This window comes from Pongo abelii, chromosome 19 (assembly GCF_028885655.2).
Source record: "Pongo abelii isolate AG06213 chromosome 19, NHGRI_mPonAbe1-v2.0_pri, whole genome shotgun sequence".
In the NCBI taxonomy this organism is placed as follows: domain Eukaryota; kingdom Metazoa; phylum Chordata; class Mammalia; order Primates; family Hominidae; genus Pongo; species Pongo abelii.
Window position 1 is genome coordinate 250,378 of NC_072004.2, and position 21,713 is coordinate 272,090.

Genomic DNA, 21,713 nt, shown 5'->3' on the forward strand with positions numbered 1-21,713 from the left:
GAAGCCGACACCAACAGTGAAGATGCCACCATCTCACTGGTTGGTCAACAAATATCATTGTGAAGTCCACCGCTCTCTTGCAGGATTCCTGGAACTGGGAACATGGGTTCCAGCCCGTTTGGTGACTAATTAGCATTGTGAGGTTGAGCGATTCACTTTACATCTCTGTGTATCAGTTTCCTCATCTATCGAATAGGAGTATACTTGCCCAATCTCTTTCAGAGTTACAAGAATCGGTTCCATTCCCCTTGCTTTGCTCATTTAGCCACTCACAGAACGTCAGCTCTGGGCCAAGAGCTGGGCAGGGCTGCAAGAGCAGAAATAAATCATACTTTCTCATACTTTCTGACCTCAGGGAACTTGGTCCGACTGAGGAGACAAACAGCTGTGCTCCAAGAGCTGCCCATTCCATGCGCAGTTGTAGGCTTAGAAGCATTTTCCAGATAAATAAATACAAGTTAAGATAGAATGAGGCCAGGTCTCACCTGTAATCCCAGCCCTTTGGGAGGCCGAGGCAGGCAGATCACTTGAGGCCAGGAGTTCAAGACCAGCCTGGCTAACATGGTGAAATCCTGTCTCTATTGAAAATACAAAAATTAGCTGGGCATGGTGGCGGGCGCCTGTAGTCCCAGCTACTCAGGAGGCTGAAGCAGGAGAATAGCTTGAACCTGGGAGGAGGAGGCTACAGTGAGCCAAGATTGCGCCACTGCACTCCAGCCTGGGCAACTCAGTGAGACTCTGCCTCAAAAAAAAAGAAGACAAAAATGTTAAGATAGAAAGTTGTTCTTTTAAAGTAAGGGGGGAAGCATTTTATTTCTGTGCTAAATTACAGTTTTCAAAAAGGTCAAATCATGCCTTTGATGTAAAATTTTATTCAACACTTTGACGAAGAAACCAATAAGATGTTAAAACTGGTTCAAATAATTTGAAGGAAAGAAATGTATATATTATACACAAACATATATAGTATCTATAAACATATATATACCATATAAACGTCTATTGTATATATAAACATATATTATTTTTATACATTTGATATATGTATATAATATGTATTATGTATGTGTTTATATATAAACATAAACGTACACCCACACAAACACAGTTGACCTTTGACCAGCATGGAGGTTAAGGCTGCCAATCCCCGTGCCGTCAAAAATCCGTGTGTAACTTCTGACTCCCCCAGAATGTAAGTAACGATAGCCTACTATTAACCAGAAGCCTTACCAATGGCATAAACAGTCAATGAACATGTTTTTTGTATATGTGTCATATACAGTAAAGTAAGTAAAATGTTATTAAGAAAATCAGAGAGAAAACACATTGACAGTACTGTACAGACACTGACTGATTACTGTAAGTTTATATCATCTGTCTACAAGATGAATGCTCTGTCTGAAACAGCAGGCCGCCGCAGCTGCAGACCTCAATCTATGGTACATATCAGGCAATTCAGCTTTTTCTTGTAATGTCAGGACTTCCCTTTGCTTTTTGGGAGCACTTCCAGCATCATTTGTAGCAGTTCATCTGGGTCCTAGGGTGTTGCTAAGGTTTAGGGCATTGCACTAAACACAGTGAAAGACACCGGAGAACTCCAGTCGATCACTTTTTCCTGCTGTTCACAACTTACCGGAGAGGCAAGCTGCTCATGTGGAGATAATTAGCCTCACACGGCGGGTTTGTTCATGTTTGGTTTTTTTTTTTTCTTTTTATTATTATTATTATTACTATTATTATTATTAATTATTATACTTTCGGCTCTATGGTACATGTGCGCAATGTGCAGGTAAGTTACATATGTATACATGTGCCATGCTGGTGCGCTGCACCCACCAACTCGTCATCTAGCATTAGGTATATCTCCCAATGCTATCCCTCCCCCCTCCCCCCACCCCTCAACAGTCCCCGAAGTGTGATGTTCCCCTTCCTGTGTCCATGTGTTCTCATTGTTCAATTCCCACCTATGAGTGAGAATATGCGGTGTTTGGTTTTTTGTTCTTGCGATAGTTTACTGAGAACGATGATTTCCAATTTCATCCATGTCCCTACAAAGGACGTGAACTCATCATTTTTTGTGGCTGCATAGTATTCCATGGTGTATATGTGCCACATTTTCTTAATCCAGTCTATCATTGTTGGACATTTGGGTTGGTTCCAAGTCTTTGCTATTGTGAATAATGCCGCAATAAACATACGTGTGCATGTGTCTTTATAGCAGCATGATTTATAGTCCTTTGGGTATATACCCAGTAATGGGATGGCTGGGTCAAATGGAATTTCTAGTTCTAGATCCCTGAGGAATCGCCACACTGACTTCCACAAGGGTTGAACTAGTTTACAGTCCCACCAACAGTGTAAAAGTGTTCCTATTTCTCCACATCCTCTCCAGCACCTGTTGTTTCCTGACTTTTTAATGATTGCCATTCTAACTGGTGTGAGATGGTATCTTATTGTGGTTTTGATTTGCAGAGAAATGCAAATCATGTTTGTTTTTGTTTTTGTTTTGAGACAGAGTCTTGCTCCATCGCCCAGGCTGGAGTGCAGTGACACAGTCACAGCTCACTGCAGCCTCCAACTCCCGGGTTCACCTGATCCTCTCCTTCAGCCTCCTGAGTAGCTGGGACTACAGGCAGGCACCACCATGCCTGGGTAATTTTTTAATTTTTCTTTTGTAGAAAAAATTTCTGGTTTCAAACTTCCAACCTCAAGTGATCTTCCTTCCCCGGGCTCCTAAAGTGCTGGGATTATAGGAATGAGACACTGGCTAGATAATTTACTTTGTCACATGACATCTTAAGAGGATATTTGCAACAGTTGGGCTGATTAAAATAGCAACAGGAGGTGGCTACAAAATTATCACAGTAGCACAGTATGTGTTATAATGAACTTTACACAGTTAGGATTTAACACTGCATCTTTAAATTATCACAGTAATGCAGTATGTGTTACAAGTAACTTTATACAGTTACGATTTGACACTACATCTTTAAATTATCACAGTAATGCAGTATGTGTTACAAGTAACTTTATACAGTTACGATTTGACACTACATCTTTAAATTATCACAGTAGCGCAATGTTACAGTGAACTTTATACAGTTATGATTTAACACAGCATCTTTAAATTATCACAGTAGCACAGTGTTACCGTTAACTTTATACAGTTACAATTTAACACTGCATCTTTAAATTATCACAGTACTACAGTATGTGTTACGGTTATCTTTTTTTTTTGAGATGGAGTTTTGTTCTTGTTGCCCAGGCTGGAGTGCAATGGCGCAACCTTGGCTAACTGCAACCTCTGCCTCCCAGGTTCAAGCAATTCTCTGGCCTCAGCCTCCCGAGTAGCTGGGATTACAGATGCCCGCCAACATGCCCAGCCAATTTTTTTTGTATTTTTAGTAGAGAGCGGGTTTCACCAAATTGGTCAGGCTGATCTGGAACTCCTGACCTCAGGTGATCCACCTGCCTTGGCCTCCCAAAGTGCTGGGATTACAAGCATGAGCCACCACGCCCGGCTACAGTGAACTTTATACAGTTACAATTTAACATTGCATCTTTAAATTATCACAGTAGTCCAGTATGTGTTACAGTTAACTTTATACAGTTAGATTTAATACTGCATCTTTAAATTCGTTTACATTTCTCTTGACTGCAGGCATGGTCTGTAAATGTGTGGGTAAGTTTTGATACATTTTAACTTTTTAAAGTGGATGTATGTATATTTTATGGTGGTAAATGATTTTTTAAAACTAGTATTGGCCTAGGTGCAGTGGTTCATGCCTATAATCCTAGCACTTTGGGAGGCCAAGGCAGGAGGATTGCTTCAGGCCAGGTGTTCAAGACCAGCCTGAGAAACATAGCAAGACTCTGTCTCTTGTAGAGAAAATTTTCTAGAATTTTCCTTGATAGGAACTATTCTTGACAGCTCCTGGTGCCCATGTCGTGGGGGCACCGTTCATTCTTTTGCTGATATTTGACATCCCACATGTGACTATATCTCTGAGTTCTTTCCCTTTGTTTTTTCTTTTTTTGAGATGGAGTCTCAACATAGTGAGACCCTGTCTCTACAAAAATAAAATAAAATAAAAGATGTAAAAATTAGCCAGGTGTAGTGGCCTGTGACTGTAGTCCCAGCTACCTGGAAGGCTGAAACAGGAGGACAGCTTGACCTCAGGAGTTGGAGGCTGCAGTGAGTGATTGTGCCATTGCCCTCTAGCCTGGGCAACAGAGCAAGACCCTATCTCTTAAAATAATACACTAGTACTACATATATTTTATGCATTCATGACCTAACTTTTTCTTCATTTTTTCAATATTTCCAGGCTATGCAGTTCATCTTCTAGTTTTTTCAAATTGTTACAAATCTCCAAAAAAGTTTCCAATATATGTATTGAAAAAAATCCACATGTAAGTGGACCCACACAGTTCAAACCCATGTTGTTCAAGGCCAAATATATTAAAGAAATGCTGAAATGAAGTTGCTAATAAATGCAAAGTGGTTAATACCCATAATATCCTACAGAACAATAAAATGTAATGTTTTGAGATTATCTTTTCTCTGGGATAGAAATCAATTGTATCTTTGCCAGACAAAATTCATTTGTATTCTTGTAGGTAAGAGTCACTTGCATTACTGTAAGTTTTTTTACAGCTTAGCTTTTATCCCTATGGAGTTGTAAAATAGCCTAGTTATTAGAAAGGTAAGTAAAGGTGCACCCCATAGAATCATAATCCCCAAGAGTTAGGAGGGCAACACCTGGCATTCCACAGAAAGGACACGCAGCATTCTCTTTTGCCCATTTCCAAAACTTGAACGACATTGCCCTTGATTGTATTGGCAACCTTTTTTTTTTTTTTTTTTTTTTTTTTGAGACAGGGTCTCACTCTGTCATCCAGGCTGGAGTACAGTGGTACAACCATGGCACTCCACTACTTGGGAGGCTGAGGCAGGAGAATCACTTGAACCCGGGAGGCGGAGGCCGCAGTGAGCCGGGATGGCGCCACTCCACTCCAGCCTGGACCTCAACAAAAAAAAGATCCAGGTTTTTTTCTTTCTTTATCTTTTCCTTAAACAAGCATGAACCCACTATCCAAACCAAGAAGTCAAACATAACCAACCGTCTCATCGTCCTGTGCGCCCCTCCCTTCCCCCACTCCCCGGTCCCCACCAAGAGGTCACCACTGTCCCTGCCCTATAGTTTACACTTTTTATTGCACTGTAAAATACTGTTGTATCATAAATACATGTATGTTAAACAGACTTCTTTTTTTTTTTTAGACACTGAGTCTCGCTCACTGCAACCTCCCTCTCCTGGGTTCAAGCAATTCTCCTGCCTCAGCCTCCCGAGCAGCTGATTATAGGCATATGCTGCCATGCCTGGCTAAGTTTTTGTATTTTAGTAGAAATGGGGTTTCACCATGTTGCCCAGGCTGGCCTCGAACTCCTGAGCTCAGGCAATCCATCTGCCTCGACCTCCCAAAGTGCTAGGATTACAGGTGTGAGCCACCGTGCCTGGCCCCTTTTTTTAATTTAATACTGTTTCCAAGGTTCATCCATGTTGTGGGGGCATAGATCATCCTTTCGCTGATGTATAATATTCCATGTGTGACTATATCACTGAGTGGTTCCAGCTTTTTGCTACTATGAGCTTTGCTGATATGAACATTTTTGATGGCTCCTGGTGCCCATATGCAAGAATTTCACTTGGGTGTGTCTTTTTTTTTTTTTTCTTAAACATTCAGTTGGTGCCAAGCTTGGGTATATCTTAAGGATTGGGGTTCTCAGAGATCCTGCCATCCTCAGGACACTGGCTCTGCCTTCCAATTAGCTCCTGTCACTGTCGCGAGATGTTTGCCACAGACCCAGGCAACACATCCATGGCCGACCGTGCCCAGCAGCAGAAGAGGAGTGTGTCTCCTCCTCCCTTTGATGAAGGAGCAAACTTTTCCCTGGAGCCTCAGGTAGATGATCTTCAACTCTCATTGGCCAGGAGTGGGTAACAGGTTCTTTCTCAAACATAACATTGACAAAGAGAATGGGATGACCATAACAACTCTGGCCAATCAGGATTCTCTTGTGAAGATACGGGGCAGGCTGTCGGTGGGCACAGGGACCAGAACAAGATCAGAGCTCTGCAGGAAGGGGGCAAAGGTTGGGTGGGCAATTGCAGCTGACAATGTCTTCTCCACCTCCATCCCCCGCCATTCACCTCTACATGCAGAAAGCTTCTTCCTCCCGACACCTGTGACTCTGCCTGGGGCTTTTCTCCAGTTGCATGTTTGGCAACTGGAGGTTAGGACCTCCAGAAGCCACCTTTTCTGAGAGTTGGTGGATAATACCCAGCTTCTGAGGGGCGGCGGGTGACACCCAGCTTCTGAGGGGCGGCGGGTGACACCCAGCTTCTGAGGGGCGGCGGGTGACACCCAGCTTCTGAGGGGCGGCGGGTGACACCCAGCTTCTGAGGGGCGGCGGGTGACACCCAGCTTCTGAGGGGCGGTGGGTGACACCCAGCTTCTGAGGGGCGGCGGGTAATAGCCAGCTTCTGAGAGATGGTGGGTGATACCCAGCTTCTGAGAAGCTTCGTTGCCCCTCACTTGGGATCACCGGCATGCTTTGGCACCGCCTCCCAGAGTCCTCCCAGAGGACTGAGCTGTGGTTGTGCACAGAGGTAGCTGGCAGGATAGTGAAAACTTTATTAACTGTCCTGCCTTCCCTGTCTCACTTGTCCACTCCTCCACCCGTGTTTCCTAAGACCCTCTCCCAGATAAACTCCACACTCAATTCCTCGTCTTAGAGTTGGCATTTGGGGGAACTCAAACAAACACAACAACCAACACAGCAGCCAACAGTCCCTGTCCCAGGGATGTGTGAGCAAGATGGGAGGCTGAGTTGGATGTTGGATAGATGGGCTGTCGGCTAAGGATAGAAAATTAGAAGTCATCAGCATGTAGGACATGATCGTAGCTGTGAGTGTAGATGAGAATACCTTAATACACAGACAGAGCTTCAAGAACAGAGTCCTTAGGCCAAGCTCGGAAAACGCCAACATTCAGAGGCTTCTCAACATTCCCTTGAGAAGGGAAGATTTATGTGCAAAGGAGACGGGATGGCCAGAGAATCATGAGGATGGTGTCCCAAAAGCCGGGCAGATACAACATTTCAAGAAGGAAAGAGTGGTCAGGAGTGTCAAATGTTGCTGGCAGGTCAGGGACAACAAGGACAAAGGTTGTCCACTGGACTCAATGACTCGGAAGGACACTGGTGACGCTCGATGACTTGGAAGGACAGTGGTGACGCTCGATGACTTGGAAGGACAGTGGTGATGTTGTAAAGCGGCTTTGATAGCACAACGGTGCCAGAACTACAACTGTAGTGGGCTGAGAAGGGATGGGTCAGTGAGGAGACAGAGACTGCAAAGGAGACCAAACGGAATGATGCACAATTAAAATACCTGTAAACATTTAGATTAGCTGTCCTTGCATGGCCTTTTTATGATTATTTATGAAACGCATTCATAAAATGCATCCCTTTGCTTGAGGTGACTTTTCTCTTTCATAGCTCACTGGCTGGCTCAACATAACCTCGACATAACCTTCACTAAAATCAGAAGAGAAATGATCAAACTGTCTCCTGCCAGCTAAGCACTGAGGCAAGAAGGACCAGCTGAGAGGGAAGATGGGAAGGAGGGCAGCCAGCCTTTCCAAGCACCTGTCTGCAAGTACCAGGGTGAGTATGAAAGGGCATCTGAAATGCAAACCCCAGACAGACCGATGGTAGCTGGTCATTTCCACAAAGGCCTTCTGCCATTTGTATTTCACTTAGCTCCTAAGGACAAAAGCAGACAGGCAAGAGGCAGATACTGCACACTCTGCATGCCGAGCTGTGCTGGACACATCAAGGAGCTCGCCAGGGGATGGGAAGACCGAGGACACACGTCCTACTGACAGAAGGGCCCCTTATAGAGCAATGCGTCCGCACACAGCAATGACTGTCATTTACTCAGTACTGACAGATTTATAGATTTGATGCAATCCCCATCAAAGTCTCAAAGGGGATTTTAAGAAGCAAACAAGAAGATTTGAAAATGTATATGGAAAAGCAATGGCTCTAGAATCGTCCCAACAATCTTCAAAAATAACACAGTCGGAAGACTTACACTAGGTGATATCAAGATTTACCATGGGGCTGGGCACGGTGGCTCACGCCTGTAACTCCAGCACTTTGGAAGGCAAAGGCGGGAGGACAACGTGAGCTCAGGAGTTTGAGACCAGCCTGGAGAACATACTGATAATCCATCTCTATTTTTCATTTTTATTTTTTTTAAAAAAGATTTACCATAAAGCTACAAGATGATAAGTCAAGATGATGCGGTATTGGTCAAAGGATAGACAGAACAACAGAACAAAACAGAGTCCAGAAATAGATTGACAAACATATAGTTAACTCATCTTCATTTTCTTTTTTTTTTTTTTTGAGACAGAGTCTCGCTGTCGCCCAGGCTGGAGTGCAGTGGCGCGATCTCGGCTCACTGTAAGCTCCGCCTCCCGGGTTCACGCCATTCTCCTGCCTCAGCCTCCCGCGTAGCTGGGACTACAGGCGCCCACCACCACGCCCGGCTAATTTTTTTGTATTTTTAGTAGAGACGGGGTTTCACAGTATTAGCCAGGACGGTCTCGATCTCCTGACCTCGTGATCCGCCCACCTCGGCCTCCCAAAGTGCTGGGATTACAGGCGTGAGCCACCACACCAGGCCAGTTAACTCATTTTCTACAAAAGTACCAAGTCAGGCTGGGTATGGTGGCTCATGCCTGTAATCCCAACGCTTTGGGAGGCCGAGGTAGGAGGATCACTTGAGCCCAGAGGTTTGAGACCTGCTTGGGCAAAATAGTGAGACCCTGTCTCAAAAAAAAAAAAAAAAAGGAAAAAGAAAAGAAAAGAAAATCAGAAATGACCAGCCGCGGTGGCTCACGCCTATAATCCCAGCACTTTGGGAGGCTGAGGCAGGTGGATCACTTGAAGTCAGGAGTTCGAGACCAGCCTGGCCAACATGGTGAAGCCCCATCTCTACTAAAAATACAAAAAAAAAATAGCCAGGTATGGTGGCACGCACCTGTAGTCCCAGCTACTCAGGAGGCTGATTCTGGCAGAAGAACCACTTGAACCTGGGAAGTGGAGGTTGCAGTGAGCCAAGATCGTACCACTGCACTCCAGCCTGGGCCACAGAGTGACACTCCATCTCAAAAAAATAAAAAATAATAATAATGAAAAGTACCAAGTCAAGTCAATGGGTAAAGGAATGTCTTTTCAATGGAAGTTCCTGGAAAAACTGGAAATTCATTTGGGAAAAAATAAATGTGACTCCTATATATGACTTTATTCACAAAATTAATTTGAGGTAGGCCAGGTGCAGTGGCTCACACCTATAATCCCAGCACTCTGGGAAGCCGAGGCAGGCGGATCACTTGAGGTCAGGAGTTCAAGGCCAGCCTGGCCAACATGGTAAAACCCTGCCTCTACTAAAAATACAAAATTAGCCTGGCATGTTTGTGCACGCCTGTAATCCCAGCTATTTGGGGGCTGAGGCAGGAGAATTGCTTGAATCCAGGAGGCAGAGGTTGCAGTGAGCTGAGATCACGCCACTGCACTCCAGCCTGGGTGACAAGAGCGAAACTCCATCTCAAAAAATAATAATAATGATAAATTTGAAGTAGATCATGAACCTAACCTAAAACCAGAACTATAAAGCTTCTAGAAGATAGCATAGCACACTGTCTTTGCAATATGGGGCAGGCAAAGAGTCCTTGGACACAATACAAAAAGAAAAAACTGATCAAATGAATTGAAAATTGAAAAAAATTCTTTATCAGAATTTCAAATTTCTGCTTAACCAAAGACACCACATTCAGAAAATGGATAAGCTACAGACCTGGAAAAAAAATCTTTGCAGTCATAAAGCTGACAAAACACTTATATTCAAGTTGTGCAAAGACATCAACAACAAACAACAAATCAACAATAAACAACCACATTACAGAATGGCCAAAAGACTTCAAAAGACACTTAAAGATATACAAACAACAGGCCGGGCGCAGTGGCTCACACCTGTAATCTCAGCACTTTGGGAGGCCGAGGCGGGTGGATCACCTGAGGTCAGGAGTTTGAGACCAGCCTGGCCAACATGGTGAAACCCCGTCTCTACTAAAAATATAAAAATTAGCCGGGTGTGGTGCCGGGCGCCTGTAATCCCAGCTACTCGGGAGGCTGAGGCAGGAGAATTGCTTGAACCCGGGAGGCAGAGGCTGCAGTGAGTGGAGATTGTGCCAGTGCATAGAAGCCTGGGCGACAGAGTGAGACTCCATCTCAAAAAAAAAAAAAAAAAAAAAAAAAAAAATATATATATATATATATATACACACACACAAATGACCAGAACGCACATTCAAGAGTGCTTGACTTCATTAATCACCAAGGAAATTCAACTTAAAACCACAGAGAAATACAACTTCTTACCCACTAGAATGGCTAAAATCAAAGGCTGATTTTCAATGGGTAATGGGGGCTACTAGAGGGAGGAGGGGCTGGGAGGTGTGGACTGAGAAACTACCTATTGGGTGCTGTACCCACCACCTGGGTGACGGGATCACCCATACCCCCCAAACCTCAATGTACTTATGTACATTGTACTCCTGAGTCATGTACCATCACTCAATGTACTCATGTAACAAACTTGCACATGTACTCCCCGAATCTAAAAGTTGAAATTAAATAAAAGATAAAATACCATTCCATATCTTTTAACAAAGACACCTTCAGTTACCTACTGTTGCATAACACATCACTCCAAACATTTGTAACTTAAATAACTACAACCATCGTATTTTCTCTTACAGCTTCTTTGGGTCAGAAATTCAGGAAAGGCTTGTCTGCTTGGGTCTGGCCTGGGGTCTCTCCTGCTGCTGCTGTTGCTGCGGGATGATAGCTGGATGGGAAAAGTGGGGGCTGGAGAAGCTGAGGCATCTTTCTTCTCTCCATACATCTTAGAGGCTCTCCATGTGGACTAGGTGGGGATTTATCAAGGTGTGACAGCCTTGGGGTCCTCAGACTTCTCACTGGGAGGCTCAGGACTCTACAGCAAGCACGTTGTGGGCTAAGAAGATGGATGGATGCTGCATTCCCTTTAGGACCTAGCCTGAGAAGTCACACTGGGGTACTTCTGCCACATACTATTGGTTCCAAGCGAGTCGACAAACCCCTTAAATTGAAGGAGAGCGGAATGAGACTCTGTGTCTTACCACAGGAATGGCAAGATTCTCGAAGAGTATGTGGGACAAGAGATATTACTGCAGCCAGTTTCATTTTATTTTATCATTTTACTTTATTTTGAGATGGAGTCTTGCCCTGTCGCCCAGGCTGGAGTGCAGTGATGCAATTTCAGCTCACTGCAACCTCTACCTCCTGGGTTCAATTGATTTTCCTGCCTCAGCCTCTCAAATAGCTGGGATTACATGCATCCACCACCACGCCCGGCTAATTTTTGTATTTTTAGTAGAGACAGGGTTTCTCCATGTCGGTCAGGCTGGTCTCAAACTCCTGACCTCAAGTGATCCGCCCGCCTCGGCCTCCCAAAGTGCTGGGATTATAGGCATGAGCCACTGTGCCCACCCTCTGCAGCCATTTTCAGATAATACAATCTGTGGAGGATAAACCTGGAAAGAAAAGCAGGTGACGCATCATACCAGGCCTTATAAGCCACACTTTTTTTTTTTTTTTTTAAAGAGACAGAGGCCGGGCGTGGTGGCTCAAGCCTGTAATCCCAGCACTTTGGGAGGCCGAGGCAGGTGGATCACAAGGTCAGGTGTTCGAGACCAGCCTGGCCAATATGGTGACACCCCGTCTCTACTAAAAATACAAAAAAAAAAAAAAAAAAAAAAAAATCAGCCAGGCGTGGTGGCACACACCTGTAGTCCTAGCTACTAGGGAGGCTGAGGCAGAAGAATCACTTGAACCTGGGAGGCAGAGGTTGCAGTGAGTCGCGTTCACGCCACTGCACTCCAGCCTGGGCAACAGAGGGAGGATCTGTCTCCAAAAAAAAAAAAAAAAAAACGGAGAGAGAAAGTCTTGCTTTCTTACCCAGGCTGGACAGCAGTGGTGCGATCTCGGCTCACTGCAGGCTCAAGTTCCTCCACAAGAGCCCCTCAGCACAGCTGGTTAACTTTTTGTAGAGATGGGGTCTCACTACGTTGCCCAGGCTGGGCTCAAGCGATCCACCCACCTTGACCTCCCAAGGTGTTGGGACTACAGGTGTCAGCCCCGCACAGGGCCCCACAAGAGTTTAGATCTTGATGTGAATTGTGATGAGGAAGCACTGGAGGACTTTCTGGCTTTTTATGTTTTGTTTTTCATCACTGGAGACTTTTAAGCAAGGGAGTGAACGGTTTGGTTGTTTTTAAGTTTGTTCTAGCAGCTGTGCGGATAAAGAGTTCGTGGGGAAGGTTTGAAAGCAGAGACCGTTCAGGAGAGGACCCAGAAGTCCCAGTGCCAGACACGGCAGTCGGCCCCAGCCTGGGTAAGGGACAAGGGAGAGGGTGGGAGTCGTGGAAGCCCACCAGGTTTCCGGCCAGTCCAGCGGTTTTATTCACTGAAATGGAAAACCATGGAGAAGTAAGTTTGTTTTGGACACATTGGCTTTGAGAGTCCAGGGTAGATGTACGAGGCTGAAACTCAGGCAATAAAAATTGAGGGGAGAATACACAGCATTTAAAAAGGTACAGGAGGCCGAGCACGGGGGCTCATGCCTGTGATCCCAGCGCTCTAGGAGGCCGAGGCGGGAAGATCGATGGAGCCCAGGAGTTCGAGACCAGCCTGAAACCAAAAATCAAAACTCAGCCAGGCGTGGCGGTGGGAGCCCAAGGCAGGAGGATCGAGGCACAGGACTGGACGAGATGAGTGTCAGCCCAGGGATTTAAAACCTCTCTGCCCACCTCCCCTTCACGCGGTCAACTGTGCAGTTTCCAACAGACAAAAGCACACCTGGGAGCACCACTGTGCGCCGCGGTCCCCGACAGAAGCACGCATGCGCACACCTCTGTGTGCGGAGGTTTCCGACACATGCACGCCTGCGCACACTTCTATGCGCGGAGGTCTAACAGACAGAAGCACGCATGCGCACATCGCTGTGCCGAGATCACCAACAGATGGAAGCACGCATGCGCGCACCGCTGCGTGCCTAGCACGCCGACAGATGTACGCATGCGCACACCGCTATGTGCCGAGGTCCCCAACAGAAGCACGCATGCGCACACCGCTGTGTGTCTAGGTCTCCAAAAAAACAGAAGCACGCATGCGCACATCGAGGTCCGTGGGGCACCGCGCGGAAGCGTCCTGACTGCGCAGGCGCAGCGGGCGGTCGCCATGGAGACGCGTGGCCCTGGCCTGGCAGTCCGCGCTGAGAGCCACCAACTAGTCGGCAGCGGGTCTCCGGCGCCCCCGGGGCGGGTTGGGTTGCAACCCAGCGGGCGGATGGACCGCCGCGGTGGGGCAGGGACATTGGGGTATGAGGACAACGACGGCGAGGAGGAGGAGCGGGAGGGCGGCGCCGCGGGCCCGCGGGGGTCTAGACTGCCCCCCATCACAGGCGGCGCCTCCGAGCTGGCCAAACGGAAGGTGAAGAAGAAGAAAAAAAGGAAGAAGAAGACCAAGGGGTCTGGCAAGGGGGACGGTAAGAGGAGCAGCTAGCGCGGCTGCGTCAGCTCCGGTTCCCTGGAGACTCTTTGGGGACCCCCCCCATTTACCAGGAGACCCTTTAGACCGGAAACAGAAGCTCAGTGGTCCCGGACCGAGGTCCTCCTGCTCCCCACACATGCCCGTCAGCAGCACGTTGATGCCCCAGCCCCATTCATGGAGACCATCCACCAACTTTGCGGTCCCTTAGCCCCACACAGAGACCCCTGCAGACATCCACCATTCCTAAGAGCCTTCCAGCCCCACACAAAGACACCCTCTCAACTTCCTAATCCCTCAGCCAAAACTGGCAATCTTAAACGTCTGCACCTTCCCCACAGAGGCCCTCCTTACAAGACACTTTCCCCACCCCAAACACATTGATGCCGCATGAAAGGCCCTCACGCTCATGCACAGAGAAGGGCAGACTCCTGCCTCCCCTCCTCACACCCTCTTGCGTTAAGGCTGCCTGCCTCTGGATGTGCGGTAGACACCCACACCCACAGACGTGTGTATTAAAGGTCCTCGCTGCATGGGCTCCCCCTCACACCCACCAAGGGGCAGCCTTGGACTGCACAAACCCCATCACACCAGTCACTGTGACATCCTCCGATAATCCCTGACACCCTCAACCACTCCCCGCTTCATATCAGTGTAACACCAACAGTGAAACTAAAGGGCGGGGGACGCCCTCAGCCACTCCTCCCACCTTCTATCCATGTAACACCAACAGTGAAACTAAAGGGCGGGACGCAGTGGCTCACACCTGTAATCTGAGCACTTTGGGAGGCCGAGGTGGGAGGATTACTTGAACCCAGGACTTCCAGGCTGCAGTGAGCTATGATCGCACCATTGCACTCCAGCCTGGGCAACAAGCAAGACCCTGTCTCTTAAGAAAACAAACAAACAAAAAAACTAAAGCACAGATCCCTGTCATGCACACACATTCATAGTCTACACACACAGACACAGACTGTTAATACGTTATACATTCACGTGTGTGGTCATATACAGGCAGGAATTGCAGTCTCTCTCAGGGACAACTTCAAAACACACACGCCCTACCTGCCATAAACTCCAGTCCCTACATCTCACCAAGCTCTTCTTGTAGAATCCCTAGATTTCTTGACAAAGGGACTGAGCACCCACTTTGAGGAGAGAGCACACAGCAGTGACAGAGAATGCAGGTGCCCGTGAGTGCTGTGAGGCCACTGTCGCCCGTGTGGTCCACCTCAGTGGCTTTGGCTGTCCGGGAGAGGGCCCTAAGCTCCAGTTCTGGGGCCTGGCCCTCTGTGGCAGAGCTGGCACCAAGACAAGCAGGAGGCAGAGTGGCAGCCTCGCCCATATGGATCGTGCAGTGTGGGAAAGGAGCAATGGGAAGATGATAAGTACTTCTCAGGCGGAATCGTAATACAAAGGCAAGAAAATTCTGCAGTTCAGGTCAAGAAGCCCTATGTGGCTGGGCACAGTGGCTCACGCCTGTAATCCCAGCACTTTGGGAATTCAAGACCAGCCTGGCCAACATGGTGAAACCCCATCTCTACTGAAAATACAAAAATTAGCTGGGCATGGTGGCAGGCACCTAGAATTGCTTGAACCTGAGAGGCAGAGGTTGCAGTGAGCCAAGATTGTGCCACTGCGCTCCAGCCTGGGTGGCAGAGTGAGACTCAGTCTCAAGAAAAAAAAAGAAGCCCTGTGTGTATCTGCAAAAAGAAATCTGGCTGTTCATTGTCCTTTTGGCGTAGCTTTTCACTGTAGAAATTACAGTGACATGTGCCGCATACCGTCAGCAGGGGGCACCAGATAGTTTCCAGGGCGTAGCAAGGGAGGGAAATGTCAAAAGATGATTTCTTTCTCTCTCCCCTAAAATAAAAGGACAAGCTGATGAAAGAACCACAATTTGTAGCATTTTATGTGCATGTTAAATAATTCTGAAGTGCTACTGATGTTTAAAAAAAAAAATCAGTACAAGCCATACAGCAGAAGTATTTCCGGCTTGGCATAATACTGCTTCCATCAGTCAAATTTAGGAAGCTTTTCTGTTGTTTTCCGTTCCTTCCATCATAAAGTGTCTAGACTAGGGTAGAGTCACAGACTCCCAGACCTGGGGATGGCCGTGGTGAGCACATGGCGAGGGTGGATGGGGGCAGCACGGCCCAGTGGAAAGAATGGGGCATTGGGGGCCTGGCCTGCACTCAGGTCCCAGCTCTGCCACTCGCTCATGACACTGGCAAGTTCCTGAAGCTTTTGGAGCTTCGGTTTCCTCACCTGAAGAATAGGGCCGATCGCCTTTACCCAGAGGGCCTGGCTTGGACTGTGTGCTCAATGAATGGTTCCTCCTGCCCCAAAATGATTTCAGCAAAATCACACAGGCAGTGGGTGGGCACGAGGCTGGTGGGCTTGGCAGCCTGAGCCCTGAGTATGGAGAGGCCCCCATCCTCCTCTTCCATCTTGGGTGATTTTGGCACCATCCCCAGCAGGCCAAGGGCAGACATCACCACAAACACTAACCTGCTCATGTGCTCAGCAGATAAACATCAGAATCAGAGCCTGAAGAGCCAGCCACTTTCTTCCTCCTTTCATGACATCTTAAGTCCTTGCAAAGACCGTGATCCGAAACCAGAGCACAGACAGAGCAAAGTGGAAAACAAGCATCTCCCTTCTGACTCCTCCACCGTCAGCCTCCCCGACTTTGCCGAAATAGAGAACCTTGCGAACCGGATCAACGAAAGTCTGCGTTGGGATGGAATTCTTGCTGACCCAGAGGCAGAGAAGGAAAGGATTCGCATCTATAAACTGAACCGGAGAAAGCGGTACCAGTGCTTGGCCCTCAAGGGCTTCCACGCCGACCCCGAGGCCCTCAAGGGCTTCCACCCGGACCCCGAGGCCCTCAAGGGCTTCCACCCCGACCCCGAGGCCCTCAAGGGCTTCCACCCGGACCCCGAGGCCCTCAAGGGCTTCCACCCGGACCCCGAGGCCCTCAAGGGCTTCCACCCGGACCCCGAGGCCCTCAAGGGCTTCCACGCTGACCCCAAGGCCCTCAAGGGCTTCCACCCGGACCCCGAGGCCCTCAAGGGTTTCCACCCGGACCCCGAGGCCCTCAAGGGCTTCCACCCCGACCCCGAGGCCCTCAAGGGCTTCCACCCCGACCCCGAGGCCCTCAAGGGTTTCCACGCCAACCCCAATGCCAAGGAGACCCCTGAGGACTTACCCTACCTCTTGGACAAAGACAGCAGCTCCAGCCACAGGCAACCCACGTCGAAAGCCGAGTGCCCCAATCTCTATTTTGAAGGAAACCTTACCCCAAAGCTTCTACACTCTGATTTAGCTCCTACTCTGCTGGAGTAAAAATCTACCCACCACACTCACAAACTTATAATTCCTCCTCACCACAAGTTTATGTGTTAAAAACAATCATCATAAAAGGAAATGAGGCCTATATCTGAAGGAAACAGATGTGTGGTACACGGACGACACCAACTCTCCCATCACCAAGCTGTCCTCAGTTGCCCAGGAGAGCCACAGTGCCTTGAGAACATAAGCAATGTAGTGAAGAGTTCTTTTCAGAATTTCCTTTTTCTTAAATAAGCATCTCTGTTACTTAATTTCTCACCACAGCTAGATATCTATAATCTGCCCCAAAAAGAAAAGAAAGTATGTAGATAATTTACATCTTAAGTCTCAATCTCATGGTGAAACTCCTCACACAGTACCTGCTTCTGTTGGCCTGAGGACAATGTCCTGAACCTCTTGGAGCCTTTTTCTGTTTTAATTAAATGCATGGCCTGCCTTTACATGGCCTCAAAATAAGTGGGTTCCAGAACTCCATCCCTGGGAAGTTACCGTGGGAAGTCCCAAAAGGAATATTGCTTCTTTTATAAACATGGTCCTCTCCTAATCCTCCATTATAAAAAGCCTCGCTACACTGCGTCTCCTAAATACACATTCCTCCCTGCCACAAGTAGCCGGTGAGTGAGGGCCATGTGCTGTCGTAGTTTGTGCTCTCCCAGAAGCAGCCCCTGAGACGAGGGTTCAAATGCAAGTAGATTATCTGGGAGGTGAAGAAAGGATGAGTAGAGGGTGATACAGAGAAGAGAAGATGGCCAATCCTGGGACTTTTCTTTTTAGACAGGATCCCGCTGTGTTGCCCAGGCTGGAGTACCAGTGGCGAAATTATAGCTCTCACTGCACTCCGCCTGCTGGGCTCAAGCAATCCTCCCACCTCAGCCCCCTAAGTAGCAGCGACTATAGGTGAGTGCCACCACGCCTGGCTAATTTTTAAATTTTTTTGTAGAGATTGGAGGGGGGTGTCTCACTATGTTGCCCAGGCTGGTCTCAAACTCCTGGTCTCAAGCAGTCCTCCCTTGGCCTTCCACAACGCTGGGATTACAGGCACGAGCCACTGTGTCTGGCCCCTCTTCCAGGGACTATTAGGCCAGCTTTCATACTGGGCTTAATTCCACAGGGAAACCCACTTCTAGAATTATCCCACCTGAGGGTGAGGAAGCTGGGGTATTTATACTTCCCAAAGGCATTGGCCGAGGGCTGGTCCTGTGTGTCTGTGTGTGTGTGTGTGTCTCCTGGCATTTCTAGCTGAAAGGTCCAAAGGAAAAGGGTGGTCTCTGGGGAAGCCTCAGCTACCTCAGCAACACCGTGGGTCTGAGAGGGACAGCATGGAGGGCTAAGATGAGATCCCTGACCTTTGAGAGGTCACAGGGTTTTGGGGGAGACAAAAAGTGAATGTGCACTGTACACGGGAGAAGTTAAAGCCAATACAGACCTCACAGAACGCTCATTTGAAAAGTGAAAGTGGCTGGGGCGGCGTCTCAGGCCTATTATCCCAACACTGGGAGGCTGGGGCGGGTGGATCATCTGAGCTCGGGCATTCGAGACCAGCCTGGCTAATATGGTGAAACCCTGTCTCTGGTAAAAGTACAGAATTAACCGGGTATGGTTGCAGGTGCCTGTAGTCCCAGCTCCTCAGGAGGCCGAGGCAGGAGAATCACTTGAACCCAGGAGGCGGAGGTGGCAGAGCCAAGATGGCGCCACTGCACTCCACCCTGGGCAACACAGCAAGACTCTGTCTCAAAAAAAAAAAAATTAAGTGAAAGTGGGCATCGTGGTCCCTGCTAGCCCTGGGCTGGCAGAGCAGCCCTCTTCTGACCCTTCCTTAAAAGGCCAGTGACAGTTTCCACATTTGCCCTTGCACCCTGTCAGAATATACTGAAGAGACGTTTGGAAGAGTCCTCTCCTGCCATGGAGAATGGTTAGCAGACAGGAACGGCCCTCCCTGTGCTGAGGCCAGGCCTGTCCTCTGCTCTCCGTGGAGAGGAAGGCGCAGGAAATACTCCAGTGGCCGCCACAGGACCTCGCTTGTGCACCAGGGTATTAAAAGCAGAGACAGAACAGGGGCAGCCACGGGGCTGGCATCTCGTGTACCCTCCGGGTCTACCACAGTGGCTGGGGCCTGGGGCACAGAGGAGTGTGAGGGTGCACTGGGCTGAGACGGTCGCTTAGCAGCGTCTTCCATGGCGGTGAGAGGCAGGGGCGGGGGCTGTGGTCATCTCCCAGCCGTGAGGTAACAATTCTCGGAAAGTAGCTAAGATGGTGAGCTTTGACACCAGAGCTGAATTCATCTCTTCCCCACCACATGCTAGCGTTGTGGCCCCTGGCAGATTGCTTCACCTCTCTGAGCCTTAGTTTCCTCATCTGAAAACCAGACTACAAATTCCTACCTTAGTGCTGTGAGAATCAAGTGCAATGAGGCATCTAGCATGGCGCCTGGCACCCAGGAAACAAACTATTGTGCGAGTTTTAATCAGTGGTATTTCAGGTTGGTGTGGCCACATGTCTGCTAGAGAGACTGTCCCGAGTAATGGTGTAGACCTTACCTCCTGGAAGGGTGAGCTTCACAGAAGAAATCTGGCTTCAGTGGCTGGCCAAGAGATGGAATTCACACACAGAGAACAAATGACGGAGGCCCGGAGCAGGAGAGAGTGGAGCAGGAAGGAAGCCGGGGCCCGGAAGGCCGGTGCTTAACGTATAATGATAGAAAGCAGGTGGGGTGAAGGCTCCTGGAGCACACAAGTGGCTTCAACTCAGAACACCTTGGGTTCGAAGTTTGCATATCTTCCTCACACCCAGGCTGTAGCAGTGAGGTCTCCTTCAGGGCAAGAAACAAACCACGGTGAAAACCGCCTTACAGACCAAGGGGAATGGTTGACTTTTTTTTTTTTTTTTTTGAGACGGAGTTTTGCTCTTGTCACCCAGGCTGGAGTGCAAAGCACCATCTTGGCTCACCACAACCTCCGCCTTCTGGGTTCAGCGATTCTCCTGTCTCAGTCTCCTGAGTAGCTGGGATTACAGGCATGCGCCACCACGCCCGGCTAATTTTTGTATTTTTAGTAGAGATGGGGTTTTACCCTGTTGGCCAGGCTGGTCTAGAACTCCTGACCTCAAGTGATCCACCCGCCTCGGACTCCCAAAGTGCTGGGATTACAGGCGTGAGCCACCACACCCGGCCGGAATGGTTGACTTATAAACCATTATAAGCCAACAGTCCAGGGTTGCCTGTGGCTTCAGTCATGGCTGGATCCAGGAGGACACACTGTGTCATCAAAATGTCTCTCTCTCTCCGTATTTCACCTCTGCCTCCTCCATATCAGCTTTATGTTCAGATAGGTTCTCATCACAGGATGGCAAAGACAGCCACTGACATCCTTATAATTTTGAAAGGAAAAGAGAGTTACTCCTCGTCCCTATCCAGTGTCCATATCAGTCCCAAGAAGGTCTCTAGCCTGGCAGGGGTCATATGTCCATCACTGGACTAATCCCAGCAGCCAGGCGAATACAGTGTTTGATGGCTGCAGAGACCCAGAACGTGGAGCAGGGCAGGGCAGCCCAACAGGACGCATGAGCTAGACAGATTGTTACAGAATCTATCCAGAATCTGGCTGGGTGCAGTGGCTCACACCTGTAATCACAGCACTTTGGGAGGCCAAGGTGGGAGGGTCCCTTGAGTCCAGGAGTTCGAGACCAGCCTGGGCATTCTGGTGAGACCCTGCCTCTACAAAAAACAAAATTAGCCAGGTGTGATGGCACATGCCTATAGTCTTAGCCACGTGGGAAGCTGAGGTGGGAGGACAGCTTGAGCCTGGGAAGTTGAGGCTGCAGTGAGCCAGGATCACGCCACTGCACTCCCACTTGGGCAACAGAGCAAGACTCCCTCAAAAAAATTAACAAAATGTTTTAAAAAGAAACTCCCTTGCTAGTGGATCCTCAGGTTCTCCCTGCAAACCAGACCTACTGTATCAGAACCTGCAGTTTAACAAAGTCCCCAGGTAATTCCATGCACATTCACTGTGAGAGGCTCTGGTTGTTGGGACACAATTCCCCGTACGGAATTCTCACTCTACTTATGTTTCTCCTCGTCACCACTGACTGCCTTTGATTCAGACTCTCTTTCATAGGATGAATAGCCTTGGAAGATGGAGATCGTGTCTCCCTCCAGAGCAAAGGGCAGATTAGCTTCAATGATTACAGAAGATCCCGGTTCCTGGGCTCAGAGCTCCTCTGCTGTAACGTAAACCCTTATGTTCTCATGTCACCTAGAGCCTCTTCCTGTCACCCTGTGGGAAGTGATTCTGAGGAAACCAGCACAATTGCAAACACTCTGGCTACTGCTGTTGCTGTGACTAATAAACATCCTTTGTCTTGTCTCTGGCTGCAGAGTCTCCTGTCTTTAGCTAACATCCATGAAACTGCGGCGGGCGGCCCGGCACGGTGGCTCACGCCTACAATCCTAGCAGTTTGGGAGGCCGAGGTGAGGAGTTCGAGACCAGCTTGGCCAACATGGTGAAACCCCATTTCTACTAAAAATACAAAAACTATCCTGGCACGGTGTCGGGCATCTGTAATCCCAGCTACTCGGGAGGCTGAGGCAGGAGAATCGCTTGAACTCAGGAGGCGGAGGCTGCAGTGAGCTGAG

General features: G+C 48.4%; 2 protein-coding genes across 5 annotated transcripts in view; one reads left to right on the top strand and one right to left on the bottom strand.

Moving 5' to 3' along the window:
* The window catches only part of RPH3AL (rabphilin 3A like (without C2 domains)), a 189,111-nt gene extending 169,216 nt beyond the window's left edge, over positions 1-19,895 (bottom strand). Inside the window, exon 1 of the mRNA XM_054535327.2 lies at positions 19,618-19,895. The gene's annotated coding sequence lies outside the window, so the exon portion shown is untranslated. The remainder of the gene's footprint in view (positions 1-19,617) is intronic.
* LIAT1 (ligand of ATE1) lies at positions 13,317-21,444 on the top strand. 4 transcript variants are annotated; one of them, XM_002826789.5, is made up of 3 exons: positions 13,317-13,724; positions 16,257-17,694; positions 21,196-21,444. In XM_002826789.5, the coding sequence occupies exons 1-2, from the start codon at positions 13,418-13,420 to the stop codon at positions 17,072-17,074; spliced, it is 1,125 nt and encodes a 374-aa protein (XP_002826835.4). In that variant the 5' UTR covers positions 13,317-13,417; the 3' UTR covers positions 17,075-17,694; positions 21,196-21,444. The 4 variants fall into 4 exon arrangements, with proteins under 4 accessions (XP_002826835.4, XP_054391298.2, XP_054391295.2 ...); XM_054535323.2 differs by having other exon boundaries at positions 16,257-17,272; XM_054535320.2 differs by having other exon boundaries at positions 13,365-13,724; positions 16,254-17,694.
* The last annotated feature ends 269 nt before the right edge of the window (positions 21,445-21,713 follow it).